We start from the raw sequence: 20,018 nt of genomic DNA on the forward strand, positions 1-20,018 counted from the left end.
GTTCGCGGAAAAACAGAATGTAAAGACAACATGGGGGCCGGCACTGTGGCATAGCAGATAAAGCTGCTGCCTGCAGTGCCGGCATCCCATAAGGGTGCTGGTTTGAGACCTGGCTGCTCCACTTCCAATCCAGCTCTCTGCTATGGCCTGAGAAAGCAGTAGAGGATGGCCCAAGTCCTTAAACCCCTGCACCTGCATGGGAGACCCAGAAGTTCCTGGCTCCTGGCTTCAGATTGGTGCAGCTCTGGCTGTTGCAGTCAACTGGGGAGAGAACTAGCGGATGGAAGACCTCTCTCCCTCTCCCTGTCTCTCCCTCTCTGAAATTCTGACTTTCGAATCAATTAATCATTTTTAAGGAAACAATTTAAGGGCATTTTATTCAAGTGTGTATAGTAAGCATCTAATATAATTTAAAAAATGCAGACTGCTATGCTAATATTAGTTTGTATATACATAGACAATTTCATGTGTAGTATAAAAATTCTTATCAGCAGGCTTTTTTTTTCCTTAATGTGAGCACTGGAAGATCAAGTGAGGAAAGAAACTTACTGTATATATTTCCCATAGGGTTTTGACATATCTTACATGTATGATTTCCTCTAAAATAAAAATATGTACAAATTTATCAGTGAAACCAGCCAATTCTTTAAGCCTCTGAACCTACTTTAGTGCAGTAGGTTACAATAAATAGGGTCAAATAAAATGCAATGACCTCTTAATAAAGAACCGCCTTCTAGAAGTCCTGCTTTGGCAGCACTCAAAGCGTGGGTGATGAAAATTGTCCCATCTTCACAGCCACATATTAGCTTATCAAGACTTGGAACATATTCTGATGAAGTGACTACAGCAGTTCCGGCCCCATCTTTAACCTCAGAGAAATGGTCAATGATACTTTGTGATACAGCATGATGCTTATCAAAATTATCTTGAAGGGTCCAGGTGGCAGTGATTGGGATCTCTAAAAGGAAAACACACAAAAATGAAAATTTTGTTTCTCAATTCTTCACAGATATGGAAAATAATTATCAAGGCACCATCCCTTCAAAACTACAAATGTGGTGTAATAGCTTTTTCCACATTTATATTAACAGGATTCACCCCTTGTTGTGTTAATTTGAATAATGCTGATTGTATTGTTGCATAAAATATACAGGCTTCATGCTTATGCATGCTTTTACCAGGGCATCTAGTACCTAGGGGCATAAGAAAAGACTTCCTTGTGTGTAGCTCCCCTGCTGCTCAGTTTAGGTAAACAGTGAGTTAATTGCAAATTAGTCCTCAGAAGACTTGTGACTAGAAATGGAAACAGTCTTACCTCCAGGGGAACCATCAAACTTGGAAATAGGAACATCGGGAATGTGCCACAGTGTAATTCTTCCAGAGATTTCTCCAGAGAAGAGCACTTTATAAAATGGCTCTTTCCTTTCATTCATGTAGCCCATAACAGAGGGACGGCTCTGTTTCGAAACAAAAAGTGAGCTTTATGTAGGAAACACTCTGACTGCAGAGAGATGGATACTGTTTTAAATGGAGGAAGACCTCTTCAAAGCTGAGCTCATCTTTTTATTTCCCACTCTCAAAATTTTCAAGGAAACTAAATTAAGTAATCTGTAACTTCGGACAAAAATTACTTATAAAACATGAAGCAAATTCACTGCCTTAAGAGAGTCGGTCAGAGTAGCTAATGTATACCAACCATGTTCTGCATATGTATGACACACACTGCTATGTACAGGCATTACTGCTAGGACATACACACACTTGGTTAAATATACATCAGAATCATCCTGTGAGGTTGGTACTGTTACTGTCTTAATTTTACAGACAAGGAAACTGGGAGTGAAGAGATGGATTTATCTAAGGCAACAGAAACAACAATGGGCTTTGGGTCTAGGAATTCTGACTCGGGAGCCCCTACCTTGATAATACTGTCCACTAAGAAAGCCCAATTTCTTTATCGTCCTTTTAGTTCCATTTGTCAGTTACAACTGCAAAAACTAACAGCTATCTATGTAGTAATTTTGTGTTAATATGCTTTCCGCTTTCTGTTGACCATTTTTTTAGATTTAACACATTACTTCAAATTTCTCAAGTGATTAAAAAATTATCTGTAACTTATACATATATGTGTACATATGTGTATGTATGTATATATACATATATATGTGTGTGTATATATATATATATATATAGAGAGAGAGAGAGAGAGAGAGAGAGAGAATGTATATAATATTCCAGCTTCCTGCTAATGTACACCCTGGGAGGCAGCAGGTGATGATGGAAGGACTTCTATCTCTCCCACCTACATGGAGGACCTGGACTAAATTCCTGGCTCCTGCCTTTGGACTGGTCCAGTATTTGGGGAATGAATCAGTGCATGGAGGATCTCTGTCCCTCTGCCTTTCAAATGCAATGAGAATTTTTAAAAATTTGCATAAAAATAATTTATCAAAAAAAAATGAAAGTATATATATTATAATTTTGCTTAGGCAAATGCATGAATATCAGGCACCAGAGCTATTAAAATCGTGCATTCACTAGCAAGTAGGTCTAGTACCTCCCCAGTATATCCTTGCAGTGCAGCTGTTCTTTGGACAGACTTGTAAATAGAAGTTAGACACAAGAGATCAAAATGATTAAGTCATTAGAAAAACAAAAGCAGAAGTCTTTTGTTGTACAATGAAAGGCAATCTGAAAAGAAAGCCAACTGCTGGCCTTAGAATTAAGGAAGTCAAGAAAGTGATGGTTCCTAGTCAGAAAATACATGCTTTACCAGATTTAGATTTATTAGAGGAAAACTCTGTAACAAATCTTTAGGGAATACTAAGGGTCAAAATATTGCTACATTTAATCCTTACAACAAAACTATGAAGTAACTATTGTAATTATCCATGTTATGGAGATAAGGAAGCAAAACAAGTCCAAGGCTATTATGACCAAGATGCTTGTATGTAATTATCTATAGTCCTAAGAAGTAAGAGCGTTGCAGAAAACGGCTCCAGTAAAGTAGTTATCTAGATGTATGGATGGATGGACAGGAAGGTGGGTGGGTGTGTAGGCAGGCAGGCAGGCAGACAGGTAGGTATATAGACAGACAGATTCATAGGGTGCTTTGGTGTCTTACAGATCTCACAGCCATGATTTTTATAGGTGTTAGAAATGGTGGTTAAACTGGTGATTCAAACTCTCCCAACCTTCTGGGTATCTTGAAATTATTGTTCCAACTTCCTTGTTATTTTGATTGAAAACAAAGTTTCACTTGTTACCAACTCAAATTGGGAGCAATGCATCTCCTCCCCAACTCTGTTCTGTCCCTACAATCAAGGCGCCCTCAGTCATCCTCTCTGCCCTCATCTTCTATAGAACTCCTCACGGTCACTCCCACTCCTTAACCACTTGGTTTTCCTTCTCCCCAGTAGTTCTTTTCGAAGTTTGCCTATACACCTAAACCCCCCTTTGTAGAACCTTATCACGTGAGTTCTGAGTTTTCATCAAAGCACCCAGTACTCATCACAGGGAGTACCTGTTCTCTAAGAGAACAGTCAGGAAGAGGGAAATCTCAGACTGGTTTCAACTCCTGGCTTTCCCACATACAACTCTATTAAAAAAGCAATTTAACTAACACTGTTTCATATCCCAATTGTTACTCAATAAATATTAACCATTTGTATCTTTTTGTTGAGAAACTCACACCAAAAAGTCATTATCAGATTTTAGGGCTAAAATCTTGGCAACTGATTTCTCTAAAACAGCAATTTCAAAATAGTGTCTTGATGACAACACAAATAAATGAGATGGTATATGTGTTTTATTATTTTAATACTTTACATAATGTATATTTATTTACATAATTTTTATAATTATTTATTACATTTGCTAACAGCAATAATAAGAGCTCTTTATCATCACTATCATTCTCATTACTCTTGGTCCATGCACCCAGATTCCTTAGCAACAATCAGGCTGTTTTGCTCCCAGCTACTCCCACGTGGGCACTTCAGCCGGACTCCTCAGCTGAGATGCCAGGAAGTCCACTTTCTCATTTCAACTGTCCTTGACAGGGCCCCTGCCACAGGCCTCAGCAATCAACACCTATGATTTGAAGCCAGGGGTATCCTCAGGAAGCTACTAGAAAGAAGGCTGAGTCCCTGTTCTTGCTGCCACAACTCCATCAGCAGACACATTCACGGGAATTACAAAGATTAACTTGGAATACGTTATTGTCAATCCTTGACATGTAATTCTATAACATCACTCCAAAAAAATTAACTGGGTCTATACCATATGCTTAAGAATATACTTTCTAGGCTCATTGTATCTATAAAATTTACCTCCCCACCACATATAATGCCTTCATTATCTGCTAGATGTACAAGTAAGAAAAACTGATATGCCTTTTATTTAGTGAATAGAGTTGAAGTTTGACTAAGCAGAATGATGTCTGACTTTAATTTATTCAGTTAGGATCTATGGATGGGTAGATTATTTTCTTTCAAGTTTCAGGTTATTCTGTCCAGGCCTCACTGACTTCAAGGCACTTTACATTTGTCAGGTACAGAAACAATGATGGCTATCTCAACAATCATTGGCAGAAGACCCACAAATGTGTGTGTTGACACCTGGACAAACAAAGCAAAGTAGTTTCCCTGTAAGACGTGTTTTTGCTTTTAAGTGGTTACACACAGCATTGATACCTGCAATGGACGAGAAGCTCCTTAAGGCTTGTATATGTGGCTTTTAGGGCAGAGTGTGCATTGTAAAAATGCATTCTGGAGGTAAAAAAGGAGGAAAGAGCAGTTCCTTTAACTCACAGTACTGGTTTTGTGATCAACAGCAAAGCAAGGCTCTATTCAAGTCCACAAACTATTGTAAAATAGCCCTAGATGCATGCCAACTCTCTGTAGTCTGCCTAGGCCCTAGTGGCACTTGGGGTTCTAAGTTTTTGCTGACAGCTTCTTAATCAAGTTTTTGCAACAAAACCTCTCAGCTATATTAAAGGGACAATCACTAAACTATAGGATTTCTACCAGCTGCCTAATTAAGCAAACCATCATTCTGTAAAAAGCAGTATGCTTCCTTGGTTGACACATCAGTAATTGAAAACTCTTTTCGTCTCCATGAAATACTTTTTTGGATGATTAACTAATGACTGAAAAAGTTTTAAAAATCACTCTCAGGAACACTGCTTGAATAAAATGGGGCCTTAAATCTCCAAATTTCTGAATGTCAAAGTATAATCCAGTCAAGTCACAAGTTCATAATCACGTTAACATTCTGCTAGAAATTTTTAAGATATTTGTTTTAACAAGGAGATTTATTCATAAGAATGGCTAACATGTAAGAATGATCGCAACTCATGGGTAAGAAAAGACAGTTTCAAAATTAGAGCAGATATATCAAAAGGTTAACAGTGTTGTATACGATTACGTATCAAAAGGGCTAGTGGAAAAAAGTAAAGAGAGAGAGGAGAGAGAGGAGAGAGGGAGAGACAGAGAGACAGAGACGGAGGGAGTAAATCAATGTGGGAAAAAGCTGATGACTGGTGAAGCTAGGCAAAGTCTATGGGTAATCATTTTACAGTTCTTGCAACTTTTTTAAACACTTGAAAATGTTCCCCTTAAAATAATTCAATATAAAAAACCAAGCTAAAACAACTTCACAGTGAATATTTATGGTTGTGACATGTGGCATTTTGATTCTTCCTTTGTTTTTCTCACAGTAGTGATTTTTACGACAAACGCACATTGTTTAACTAGACAAAAATAAGAGATTTTTTTTAAAGACCAAGTTTTCTCTTCAGTAGACATTATCAGTTAAACTCAATTTCCCTGTTAACAACTTGATGTGGTGCCTCCATTTAATTTTCTCAAGGCTACACTTTTACAGACAAAGCAACGCTTATCTAAGAAACAGGGAAACAGCTCTGGGGCAGGCACTCTTTTCTTGCATTACCTTATTCCCCTCCACAGAAGTAGAGCACAGTAAATGAGGATAAATGGTCTCTTTAAGCACTCCTCCATCAGCAGGGTATATGCTTTTTGAAAGCCCACTGAATGGCAAAAATAAAAAAGCGAAGTTTAGAACTTTGGGGTTCTTTATTCGTGTTCTCCCCCTCCCACTCGGAAAAGCCGGATGGTACCATTCAAGTTTCTAAACTCTAGTTAGAAATTGTTGGGTTAATAATTACAAGTGACTTTTTGAAAACCCAGCACCAGCTGTACAAGTTATACATGGTTAATCTCATTCCTTCATCCCCTGCTGTTCTGTACAAAGGCTGAAGCCTAGCAAGCCCAGAGTAAATCTTCTAGTGCCAAAGTTGTTTTGTTCTGGTTTTTGATCACGGGCAGCATGCAGGGATTTTTCCATAATAAACCTCCCAAAGTTCATTTTCTACCTGAATGTTTTGTATGCCGCTCCCATCTGAGCCCACCTGTTCAGCAGCTGATAGATGTAACTGTGACCATCTTCTGTCCAGATGAGGATTCTGTGAGCAGCAAGCACCTCTCCACCGGCAAAGCACTGCCCGTTTCTACTAATTTCAGTCCAGAGAAGGGAAAAATCACAATAATCATAAACCTAAAATACAAGACGGACACCCATTAAAGAAAGCTAACCGTTGAATCTTCTCTGAAGTAGAAGATAAAGCAGGCTTATTAAGACTTCTTAGAGGATGGTAATAATGCAGAAGAGCACACCGTATTACTAATATTTGTTCTTCAACATTCATTCGAAGGTACATTTTGGTAGATAAACGTTTATCTTGTTGTTTCATTCCAGATATGCTCATTGAACAAAAAAAAATCAAAAGTTCAAAAAGTTCAAAATATATAAGTTCATAAAAATTCTTGTACATGTAGCTCAAGTTTAATATTTGGAAATTTATTATGCATAAAAATCTTAAATAGCCAAAGTTCTTTGTTTGACCATGATTTTAAATTGTGGTTCAAAAACACATTATCACCATATAAGAAAGACAGTATGTGGTTAGTAATAAACCAATTTTAAGAAATATTAAAAAAAAGTGATATCAACTTGACTTGCTTTCTTAGAGACATCAGTTTATATACTCACAGGAAAAGAATGTGTATTCCTTAGAAACAAATTCAATGAAGAAACAGGAAAAAAAAAATCTACAAAAAAAATCTACAAAAATCTACTTGTCACATGCAGGTGACAAGTATTAGTTTTCATTTTCATTTAAATGTGCAGGTACAAACTTTAATTTTTTTTTTTTTTTTTTTTAGTTTTTTGACAGGCAGAGTGGACAGTGAAAGAGAGACAGAGAGAAAGGTCTTCCTTTGTCGTTGGTTCACCCTCCAATGGCCCAGGTATAAACTTTAGAAAATAATTTAGAGATAAATGCTCATTATTATTATGGTTTGTTACTAATGAAATTAGGCTTTCAAACTACACATGTAACAGGAAGCAAAGCAGCTAAACTTAGGGAGTTGAAAACATACCAAACTAATAGATAAGTCATTCCATGTTACAAAAAGTTCTCATATTTAAATCATATTTTTATCATAATTATACTGAACAAGAAAAAATTACACTTGCATATCAATATTTATTATGTTATTTTATTATACCTTCCAACATTTAGAAAACACCACCAGTAGAAGTCTCTCCGTATATGTGCAAAATCGTATTGTCTGACAGTTCAAGGAGTCTAGAAACTTGGATTCTTTTTCATAAACATCTTGCTTTTCCTTCAAAAGGAAAGAAAACATTTTAGCATTAATTCAAGATTTATTAATAATAAATAATAACTTATTTAGGACTACGAGGAGACCTGCTCCACATACACTTGAGGTAAATCAGCATTTGAAAATGGGTAAACTCCTGAGTGTTTTTAAAGTTGCTTTGCAACAGTGTAAGCAGGAAATTCACCTGGATTCTTCATTTACTAAGCATTTGGGGAGCTATGCTGGATGCCCACAAAATGAATATAAGGGTACATTACTGACTTACAGACATGGCAGAAAGATACAATAAAATATAGAATATTTTTTAAATCCTTCAGGATATTAATAGCTGAAATTAAAAACAAAAAAGGAACAAAGTGCTTTGAGAAAACACAATAGGTGACACAGAAGACATAGGTATGTACATTTTCAGTGTCTTTCTGAGACTATTGGGCTTGAATTTCTTGAGCTCATCAACCCAACACAATTTGATGGCTTCCTCAACCCAGAAATTCCTAAGGAGACCCCCGAGCTCCACGGGCAGCCTCTCAATTTCATCACAAGCTATTGCTGCTTTCTGTGTGTCACCTCGACTTATAGCCTGATGCCAGGAAGCAGGCGAATGTCCTGAACTCCCAGGGGATGGGACCCTTGTTGGTTCATAATCAACTCTCTGCCACTGGTCACACTGACCCAGAAGGAAGGCAGCTTCTACTGTAAGGGACTCATGGATTTTCTATGACTGTTTTTACTTAAAAACATAATTCTCTCTCTCTCTCTCTCTCTCTCTCTCTCTCTCTGTGTGTGTGTGTGTGTGTGTGTATGCTATAAATGTGTACAGAAAGGGTTGGAAGGATATATTCCAAGTGTTCCAATGTCCACCTTTGGGAAGATGGATGGAAGTAAATCAAAGTAAAATTTATACACCTTTCTACTTAAGCATTTAACTGTAAACATGTAATGCCATCACAATTTAAATTTTTCAATAATTATGCTTGAAACTAGACAAAAAGGAGTAAAATTCCTGTGCCAACCTGAATGCTGTTGATAGATGAGGAGAGGTCCCACACCTTGAGCTCCCCAGTTACTGACACCACCAGGAGGGAATCTTCTGTGGAAAAACAAAGATCACAGGTGAGCTGCCCGCTGCTATGATGGGAGGCTACATGCACATACACGCAATTCATTCCATAGTTAATGATTGCGCAGGGCTGTGTAGGTGGAAAATTCAACTTTGGGAATATGATGTGAAAACCCCATTTGTTTTAAGATTTCAAAGTGATCACCGCATGTATAAGGACCTTCAAAATTCGAAACCACACTGTCCATCTTCATGTTGGTGGCATCAAACCTTCCTATTTCAGAAGTAAAGAGGCAGCTTCCACTGTCCGTGTCATGGTCATATTGCAGAAACTGAATTCTCCTCATGACAACATTCAGAAGGTACAACAGGGTGAAAATTCTAAGAGCTCTTCTGATACATGACGAAAACCTGCCTGTCACAGGTACAATGTACCAAACAGATCTGGGGCATGGAGACACAGATTCTCCTCTTTCCACTACTCCATAACCTCTTGTTGACTTTCCAGTACCTGGAACCACTGGTTTAAGTGCTCCTGGCTTTGCTTGATCTCACTGACAGAGCTATTCCCACGAAGATGTAAACATAAAGAATTATTTTTAACATTTATCCAGTAATTAAACAAATTAATTCAAAAGTCGAGCTTTTTATACACAATCTCTTAGTGTTATACAATACCCAATTATTACCTTGGATTCTCATGGAGTGAACAATGCACATGCAGGTGACCCAATCGGGAGATTGAGAAGATGTAAAAGTATGAACAATGGACAATGTTTTGGCATCAATTACAAGGATATCTTGATACTCTCCACAACACAGAAGCCACCCTTCTCCTGTCATCCGGAATGAGCAGTGGTAATACTATGTAAATGGAATTAAAAACAAAAGTTTAATTATGACTATCAACATAATTTGGGCAATGTTGAAGACCTCCCTGGACCTCAGTTTTAGCATCTATTCAATTAAGATATTGAATTAACTAGTAACAAAAATTATTATTTCATACCCCTGAAGTGTTAATGTTGGCTTTTAATTTCATTTACATTTGTCACTTTTCTAAAGAAAGGGAAATATTTTGAAAAGCGGAAATGTTATTCCAAGTAATGCAACATGCTCAAGGACACTATTTTTCTTTCAGTATTTAAAACCAAATAACAACAAAAACCAGGTTTCCTACCCTGGAACATTGCTATATGTTAACTAGAAACAAAAAGTATTTGAAAAGCACATGAATAGTTGCAGCAAATAAGTTTTGGCAATTTTGGCAATGGTGTTTTAAAAAATATCAAGTCAGACAATCTGCCATTAAGGAGCTTCTCTCTCACTGTGCGAGATTTGGGTCCTAAAAGTACATAAAAGAGTTTTTGAATGTTGAAATACAAAGCATTGGCACTAAAAGCAATGCAACACACACACCCACACACACACACACACGTGTAAAACATTGTCAGCACCCCTGGAATCATGCAACTACCTTACATGTACTTGGGGTTCATCTGCCCAAAGTCAAAATCTGCTTTAAATATTGCAAAGTGATTATAAAGATAATGGCTATGCCTCTTATTCTCTGTTCATAAATAAGCAATTCCTAAAGTAATAACATATCCAACAAAGAAATGGGTGAAAACTAGAAATGAGGGGAAACCTCTGCTTTATAAAATAGCATATCATTAAAATTGAATCTTTACATGGAAGTGTATTTTGTGAGTGCCTCTAGGGAAAATATCAAAATTATCTTTCCAACATCTCTGTTATAGAGATAGAGAAATGAAACAATCAGAAAAAAAATCTGGTTGAATATTACCTTTTGAGATAGAAAAAAGTCAGAGGAGAGGATTACTGATGATAGCATACTCTCGCGTCAAGTGAACATTCTAGAAAAGAGTGGTATCCAAAGATACATCTTTAAATGTGTATACAGCAGATGGCCTAAAGGCGGTTGAGGATCCAGAAATATTCTGAAGGAAGCGAGGGTACTTACACAGATGGCAGTGTGCCTGTAAGGAAGTGTGGCCTTCTCCACGCACTGTCCCTTGGTGACATTCCAAACACACATCTCCCTAGCAGAGATAACTTGGTATTATTCTCTGTCATTTCCACTCAATTGGCTGGAATAATTTTTGTGAGAACAAGTTCTTCTTTAGTGCTGCACTTAAGTGCAACCTGATCGTTTGTGTGGATTTTTGTTACAGATTATTGGGCAAGAAAATGTTGTAGTCATTAGCAGGGTTGACATACTGTATCTGTGTCTTTTTGTTTGGGTAATTACACCCTGCCACCAGCCTGCAAACCTCACTTTAGGGCCAACCTAGCCTACAGCAAACAGTGGAGAAACAGCTATCACGGCCCATTAAAATGACAGTACAACAACCTTTTCATGGAAACTGCGTGCTCCTGAAAATGGCTTATTTCACTGAACTTAAAACTACGTATTCTGAAAAGTATAATGGATCAAGTGCTTCCTCTTCTGGAGACATTTTTGGGAAAACAAACAGTGCCACCAAGAGGCTGTATCTGGTCTAGCAGTGATTTGCTTGATTTCTTGCCTTTTCCTGAAATCATCCTTGCCACTTAATATTTTGAAAACGCTCGTTGTTTAGAAAACTCCTGCTTGGAAACACGTATATTAAAAAGACATAGATGCATTTATAAAACCTAGTTACAAAATATACCAGTGTAGGATAGTCTAGATCTGTATGATTTTTGTTTACAAAAACCAGCATGGCTGTTTCAGAAATGCTGGGTGATACTCTTTAGTTCTGAGAGTTTCAACACATAAATTAAATCTTCCAAAGAAGAAAAATGAAAGGTTTACCAGAATTAAGAGAAACACTGCCATAAAGAACCAAAAAGACATGGATGAACAACATGAAGTAGTATTTGGTACTGTATGTGTGTCATAATTTGCAAGGTTTTATTTTTTCCTCACTAAATACTAGAAACTCAATCTTCTAAATCATTGTTTCTAAAGCGAGATTTTTGTTCCCTCTCCCCACAGCCTAGTGTTCAGAGAGAGCTTTGGTTGTCACCATGAAGAACACACTACTGGCATCTAGTGGGGAGATGCTGGGGATGCTCCCGACCAGGCCACAAAGCACAGAGCCGTCCCTGGCAACAGAGTCATCCAGCCCGAAGTACTGTTAGAACGCAGGTGGGAAAACCGTGTTCTAGATACAGAAACAAAATAGAGTATTTTTCTCTATTTATAGATGACCTTATGCTGAACAGGATTTCGGTTAACCTGAAAAGGCATATGACTATAATAGCAGTGTGTGTGTGTATGTGTGTGTGTAGTAAAAAATAAGATCGAGAGAAAGCACAAAAACTGAAATACGATATCTTCAAGGTAAAAACTAGTAATACAGTCTGAGGGCAAACAAATCTCAAAGGTAAAGAAAGTGAACCTTAAGCAACCAACAATATAAAATTTTGTCTCTATGAGGAATTTGAGTATACACTTATGGTCTTCAACTCTAGTTCTACATTAAAAATTACCTGATAATATCTCAAAAATTATACCCCTTAGAGATTCTAATTCCATGTCTCTGGGTTGGGGTTCTGGTATGTGTGGTTTCGAAAAACCACTCATCAGTCGACCTGTTTCTAGGCAAGTCTATCTCTAAACCAGTCGCTCTGAGCTCTGGCTGTTCACTGGGATTATCCGAGAACTGTTTAACAACACTGATGGCTGGGGACCCAACCCAGACATAACGCAAGGCTAATTTAATTACATTTTTCATGGTTGCAGCCTGGACTTCAGTAAAAGCTTTCCCAGTAACACTAATGTTTTAAGCCATGTTACAACCCGTTGCCTTTCCTGTTTATCAGCTTATTACTTATCTTAAATTTGAAATAAATACAAAACTATCATAAACCAAAAATTAACCCGTTATCAATTATATTTTAAAGTGAATCTTCAGTTTACAAACATAGCACTGATGGTGTGCATTTAGCCTAGTGGTTAAGTTGCGAGTCTGTATTCCATATCCAAACATTCAACACCTGGATCTGGGGTTCCCGACTCCAGCTTCCTGCTTATGCAAACCTTGGGAGGCCGCAGTGGTGGCTCAAGTTCCTGCACCCACATAGAAGACCTAGATTGAGTTTCCAGCTCCTAGAATTGGCTTTGGCTCACTCCCAGTCATTGTGGGCATTTGAGGAATAAACCAACAGATGGGAGCTCTCTGTATCCCTCTCATTGCCTCTCAGATAGATGGATGGATGGATGGATGGATGGATAGATAGATGTATAGTTAGATAGTTACATTGGCACAAGTTACATTCTTAACAAGACATGAAATTCACTACTAAAGTGCCTATTATTTTTATTTTTAAATAATGCTCCAAAATTTGTCTATAGATTAAAGCACATTCAATTATGAAAAAGCAAATTTAACAATTTCCAAAGTTTTTCAATTTTCATTCAGCCCAGAGGGGTTGTATTTGCCACTCCCAATGCGGTTTCTGGAACAGTGTATCAGCATTGTCTCGGAGTGTATTAGAAACCCAAGTTTAGACTCCAGCGTGGCCTTTGGAATCTGTGATGCCAGGAGTGAGGCTCCAGATCTCTACTTAGACAAGCTTTGCAGGTGATTCTGCTGAACACCCATGTGTGAAGAGCACAGCGCCACAGACCTCTGAGTCTGCGTGCCGTCTTGCCTTTCTGGCCTTAGCTATTGCTGGTGAATACAATTCTTTATTAATGGGCAATAATCCTTTCTATCAGTGCCAAGACTTCCTGCCATAAAGTTTTATTAACTTATTTATATAAATATGAATACAGCTATATTAACCTTATCGTGGTTAGTATACATCTTACAAATCCTTTTCCCTCCTTTTAACTTTAGAGTGTTTTAATTTTTCTGACAATATAACTGGAGGACTTAGTCCTAGTATGTAAATGATATTAGCATTTTATTCAGGTTGGTTTCGCTATCTTATTTTGTGCTATTTGTCTTACTTTTTGACTTTTCTTTTTTGAATTAACTCTTTACTCTTTTTTAGATCAGAGTTATATACTCTATTTTTGTTACTTTTTTTTTCTTTTCTTTTTTTTTTTTTTTTTTTGACAGGCAGAGTGGACAGTGAGAGAGAGAGAGAGACAGAGAGAAAGGTCTTCCTTTGCCGTTGGTTCACCCTCTAATGGCCGCCGCGGTAGCGCGCTGCGGCCGGCGCACCGCGCTGTTCCGATGGCAGGAGCCAGGTGCTTATCCTGGTCTCCCATAGGGTGCAGGGCCCAAACACTTGGGCCATCCTCCACTGCACTCCCTGGCCACAGCAGAGAGCTGGCCTGGAAGAGGGGCAACCGGGACAGGATCGGTGCCCCGACAGGGACTTGTTACTTTTTTTTTTCTTGTAGCAGAAGCCCTGGAAATGTTGACATGTGCAAACATGAACACTTTTATCTGCCTCTGAAACACTACGCAGGTGGAATCTGAGCACTACACAATTCTACACTAATGCTGACTAGCAGTATGTGTATGTGTACGGGAAGTGTATTATAAAGACTTTTATAGTTCACGGTTGTTCATTTGTTTGAGATGCAGAGAGAAAGAGAAACAGGTGGGACAGAGACAAGAGCTTCCACCCACTGGTTCACTCCCCAAATGTCTGCCACAGCCAGGGTTGTGCCAGGCCAAAGGCATCATCCAGGAATGAAATCCACATCTCCCATGCAGGTAGCAGGGTCCAAACCACTTGAGCCATCACCTGCTGCTTCCCAGGGGTGCAGTGGGCAGGAAACTTGAACTTAAAGCAAAAACCCAATTCAGGCACTGATGTGGGACACAGTGTCAACCACCAGGTCAAACACTGCCCCATAATATTCTTTGAAAATTTTCTAAAAATGTGCTGGCTCTGACATTCTATCTTCCATTGCAGGTCTCCCTCCTGAAATCATTATTCTGGTAAATACATTTAAAATTTCTCTCTTTACAGAAGGTCTGTGGGTTGAGAGCACTTACAGTATTTGTCTTACACTTTATTTTGTTATAATTTTTCAAGGATTTTTTGTTGGGTATGTAAGTGTAAATTGACTATTATTTTCACTCCAGTTTCTGATGCTGCTTACTATTTTCTAGTCTTCATTTCAATGTGGGAAAGTAAGCTCTCAGCTTAACTAACATTCCTTTGTAAATGATCTGTGCTTTCTTCCTGGTTACTCTCAGGATATTTCTCTTTGCTGCAGCATCGTCTCTAGATGCTGTTGGGTGTTTTGTTGTTGTCTTTTTTTTTTTTTTCCATTTTCCTGAATTCACAGAGATTCCAGAATTCCTGAGGATACGTTCCCATAAATGAAATCATACTTTGGAAATGTAGGAAGCAACTCTGGGCCCGCCTCGGATTTTCTTGGAGGCATTCTAAGCCCACTTGCTAGGACTTATCGAAACTAAAATGTCATAGTTGTTTGAGGCATAATGGCCTACTAAGGATAACAACTTTTAGTGGATTAAGGTAGGATTTAATAAGTACATGGTCACCAGTATACAAGCACTGTCTACGAATATCTTAGAGATGCAGGATGAGTTTTTGTGGATACGGAAGAACAGAGTTTCAGAAAACTCAAACTGTCCTGACAAAGTAGGATGGCTACTCAGACTAATCCAGACACCTAGCATTCTTTGACAACCATCACATAGGCTTCACAGAGCTGAAGTCATCTATCCTCTGGAGCCCATTTATTAACCTTTTTTTGGACCTAGACCACAATGGACAAAAACCTCAAGTAGGAAATCACTAATTTATCACATCAACTTATCATTTACCTACATTTTTCTCAAGTTTCCAAGTTGTATCAGAAAAAAAAATTCACAAATGCTCTAGAATGATAATAACTATCTTGGCATGTGTTACAGGCTTTGTAGCAACCCTTATGTGTGAATGTTAAAGAATGTACCAAGCCATATCACTTCAGACTTCTTCGTAGTTCTCACTAACATTAAATTATTGCTTTACTATAAGCTATTAGAACAGGTACCTCTACTAGCATTTTGTTTATACAGCTTGGACATTTGATTCCTTATTGTTCTTTTGGTTCTTGTAAATCAGAGGCATAGACTTTCTCTCTTGGTTGAAACCAAAACAGGAAGTTCTCTTATTTCAGCCAGTAACCCAATGCCTCATTCCCAAGAGCATGCTGAATTGATTCTGCATTCCCGAGTATACTGTGGAAAATAGCTCATCAACAGAGTCTAGTTCTTAGTAGCTCTTCTGTCAGTGGGGCTTTTTCCTATAGCTATGTCCTATTTCATTGGAACAAGCCTTGCTTCTATTAAACTACACCCAAATCATAGGATATGTTCCATTTCCTTCTCACTCCCAACCTTCAAATGAAAATTGAGTTTTCTTGCAATTCATGTCAAGAGCCTCAGGTGGTCACTGGCATCATACATAAGAGTGATAATTGTTAAATTAATAGCAGGAGTCACTGTGCACTTACTCCCTATGTAGGACCTCTGTCCTAAATGAGTCATACTATGAGATTCAACTGTAAAACTCTGTTCTTCAGTATCCAGGTTTTTATATTTATATAAAGTTTTTTTGTATTTAGTGTGTGCATGTATGCAAATAATTGAAATATTTACCTAGTATAGAGTTGTTATGTGTATAAAGTTAATTAACAACGAATATTAATGGAGAATGGGACTGGGAATGGGAGAGGGAGGAGGCAAAGGGGAGGGAGTGGTGGAGGAGGGCGGGTATGGTGGGATGAATCACTGTATTCCTAAAGATGTACTTATGAAATTTATATGCATTAAATAAAGTTTTCTGAAAAAAAAAGAAAATTGAGTCTTCTCCTCTGTGAGCTTTATGATAGCATCAGACAAAGGTACAAGATTGTAACTACTGAATTGTTTGAAGGATTGAATGGCTTTAAGAACTCATAGAGAATTACTGCATGAAGAAATTCAAGCCCCTGGACTTTTCATTTCCAATTCTATTATCCTTTGCATTTGCCACTATCCTTCACACAGTAAGGCTACCACAAGTTCTATGTACTTGACAAATGTTTATCTTAGTCCTACCACAATAAAGAGAGTATTAGACTGGGAGCCCCAATGCTAAATACATTCCTCATGGCCATCACACAACCTCCTCAATGGCCTACAATAAATCTTCCTGTCTATTAAGAGGAACCTGTGGTTCACAAAGGTTTCCTTCTGCCCCCAGATTGTACCACATCATAGGTTTGTTTTTTGTTGTTGTTGTTGTTTGTTTGTTTTTGACAGGTAGAGTTATAGACAGTGAGAGAGAGAGACAGAGAGAAAGGTCTTCCCTCCATTGGTTCACCCCTCAAATGGCCAGGAGCTTCTTCCTGGTCTCCCACACGGGTGCAGGGGCCCAAACACCTGGGCCATCCTCCACTGCCCTCCTGGGCCACAGCAGAGAGCTGGACTGGAAGAGGAGCGACTGGGACTAGAACCTGGTGCCCATATGGTATGCCGGCACTGCAGGTGGAAGATTAACCAAGTGAGCCATGGCACCACCACCCCATCATAGTTTTTAAAAAGGGAGAGCACACAAGGCTCCCCAACTTACCTACCCATTTTCTGCAGCACTGACAACATAGGGCTGTTTAGAGAAGTCACTTGCCCTTGCCAAACACGTTACTGAAGCCGAATGACCAAACAGGAGTTCTTTAGCTGAAATCTGAAAATAATAATAAAGCTTTTGAGCAACTATGAACTCTGAAAAATAAAAACATCAAACTATATAGAATTCATAATGCTGATTAGGGAATTCGTTTATGTTATTTTTCTTCTGGGTATAAGTTTCAGGAAAACTAGAATATGGATTTCAAAATCAACAGAATACTAAACCTCTATGTAAAGGAACTGTGTTGTACACAATTTTTGTTGACTTTGGTTTTGTATCCATCATAAAACCTGGAAGATCGTCAGACCTGTTTTACAACACCTAAGTTTTGAACACAAATAAGTCAGTGCTGATGTTTGTAAGGCACAAAATGTCCCCCAAATGATAGCATATTAATGAGCAGATTTCACCATTCATAGTCAGTTTACAAAACAACACAGGAGAACACACTACTCTTTGTGTAACCACTATAGTACTTGTATCTTATTTGGTGTTGGGAATGTAAATTGGTACAGCCATTATGGAAAACATAATGGAGGTTCTGCAAAAAAATTAAAATAGAACTAGCATTTGGCTCTGCAATCCCATGGTGTATCTATCCAAAAATAACATTGGTATGACAAAGAAGTAGCTGAAGCTCCTTGTTCAGTGCAGTATTATTCACAATAGCCAAGACACAGGAAATACCTAAGTGTTCCTCCATGGATGAGTGGAGCAAGAATGTATGGCATAGGAATATGTATTTGTACACCCATACACACACACATAGTAAGGTGTTTCTTGGCCATTATAAAAGAAATCCTGCCTATTATTAACGATTTGAATGAACCTAGAAGACATAATGCTAAATTAAATGATCCATAGAAAGGCAAATATTCTATGATCTCACTTGCATGTGGAACCCTATACAAGTCAAAGTTGATGGCAGCATGGTGGCCTTCTGCAATGCTGGCACCCCATAAGGGTGCCAGTTAGTGTCCTGGATGTTCCACTTCTGATCCAGCTCCCTGCTAATGGACTGAGAAAGCTGCGGAAGATGGCCCAAGTATTCACACTTCTGCCACCCATGTGGGAGACCTAGATGGAGTTCCTGGCTCCTGGCTTTGGTCTGGTCCAGCCCTGGCCATTGCAGCTATTTGAGGAGTAAACCAGCAGATTGAATACTCCTCTCTCTCGAACACCGCCTTTCAAAAAATAAATGAATAAAAGCAAAAGTCAGAACTAGAAAATGGAAAGCAGTTGCTAGGGTCTAAGGGTAAGTTAAGACTAGGTAGATGTTAGTCAAAGGGCACCAACTGTGAGTTATAAGGTAAGTAAGCTTGGGAACTGTATCAACATGGTAACTAAAGTTCATAACAGAACACTGTATACTTGAAGTTTGCTGAGATCTTATGTATTCCCAGCACAACAAAGTACTTATAACTATGTGAAGTAGTGGATAAGTTAATCAACTTGATGGTGGTAATCATTTTCAATGAATCTATCAAGTCATCACAAGGTATACCTTAAATATATCCAATTATTTTTGTCAATTATACCTCAATATGCCTAAATAAAGCTGGGAGAAAAAGCACTGAGATTCTGTTACTCATTGGCCAACTATCAATGCTCATAACATGGATAATGTTATATGTTTGAATTTTTCTAAATTGTAGATATTGCCTAAAGTTTCTACAATAAACATGTTCCCCAGTTATATAAAATATTTAAAAATATTAGAAAAGTCATGAATTGGGAGAAATATTTGCAAAACATTTATCTAATAAAAGAACGTTATCAAAAATATGCAAAGAGAAGTGGGCATTTGACACAGCAGTTAAGATGCTGCTTAGGACACTCACACCCCATATCAGAGTGCCTGGGTTCAAGTCCCAGCTCTACTTTTGTTTAAAGAGAGATTTTATTTATTTGAAAGTCAAAGTTAGAGAAAGACGGAGAAACGAGAGAGAGAGGGAGAGAGAGAGAGAGAGAGAGAGAGAGATGTCCCATCCACCGATTCACTCCCCAAATGGCTGCAACAGCTGAGGCTGGGCCAGGCAGAAGGCCAGGACTTTCTTCCTGGTCTTCTGCCTGGGTGCACAGGCCCAAGTACTTGGGGCCTTACTCCACTGCTTTCCCAATCACACTAGCAGGGAGCTAGATCAGAAGTGGAGCAGTCGGGACATGAACCAGCACCCATATGGGATACCAGTGTTGCAGGTTGCAGCTTCATCCATTATGCCACAATGCAGGTCCCCCAATTCCACTTCTGACCTCAGTTTCTTGCTTAGGTGCACCTTTGGGAAGCAGTAAGTGATGTTTCAAGTAGGTGGGTCCCTGCCATCCTTATGAAGACTACAGTGAGAGTTGGACTCCTGGTTTTGGCCTGGCACAGCCCTGGTGGTTGAAGACATTTGAAGAGTTAAAAAAAATCTGATTTTTTTAGACAATTAAAAAATAGTCAAAAGTACACATCTCACCAAAGGAGATCCACAGGAGACAAATGACTATTTAAAAAGATATACCAGCAGTGGGTGTTTTGCACAATGGCTAAGATACTACTTGTGGGAGTTAGTGCTGTGGCATAGCAAGTAAAGCTGTCACTTGCAGTGCTGGCATCCCATTTGGGTGCCAGTTTGAGTCCCATCTGCTCCACCTTCCAATCCTACTCTCTG

At 38.5% G+C, this 20,018-nt stretch overlaps 1 protein-coding gene across 1 annotated transcript in view; it reads right to left on the reverse strand.

The window, feature by feature from the left end:
* Positions 1-20,018, reverse strand: part of WDR72 (WD repeat domain 72) — a 210,518-nt gene that overhangs the window by 182,898 nt on the left and 7,602 nt on the right. The window contains exons 2-10 of the mRNA XM_062204778.1: positions 17,312-17,418; positions 10,751-10,829; positions 9,456-9,630; positions 8,720-8,796; positions 7,590-7,709; positions 6,431-6,576; positions 5,953-6,049; positions 1,316-1,457; positions 713-958 (exon numbers count right to left, since the gene is read on the reverse strand). Coding sequence (XP_062060762.1) covers positions 713-958; positions 1,316-1,457; positions 5,953-6,049; positions 6,431-6,576; positions 7,590-7,709; positions 8,720-8,796; positions 9,456-9,630; positions 10,751-10,829; positions 17,312-17,418 — 1,189 coding nt within the window. The remainder of the gene's footprint in view (positions 1-712; positions 959-1,315; positions 1,458-5,952; positions 6,050-6,430; positions 6,577-7,589; positions 7,710-8,719; positions 8,797-9,455; positions 9,631-10,750; positions 10,830-17,311; positions 17,419-20,018) is intronic.

This window comes from Lepus europaeus, chromosome 11 (assembly GCF_033115175.1).
Source record: "Lepus europaeus isolate LE1 chromosome 11, mLepTim1.pri, whole genome shotgun sequence".
In the NCBI taxonomy this organism is placed as follows: domain Eukaryota; kingdom Metazoa; phylum Chordata; class Mammalia; order Lagomorpha; family Leporidae; genus Lepus; species Lepus europaeus.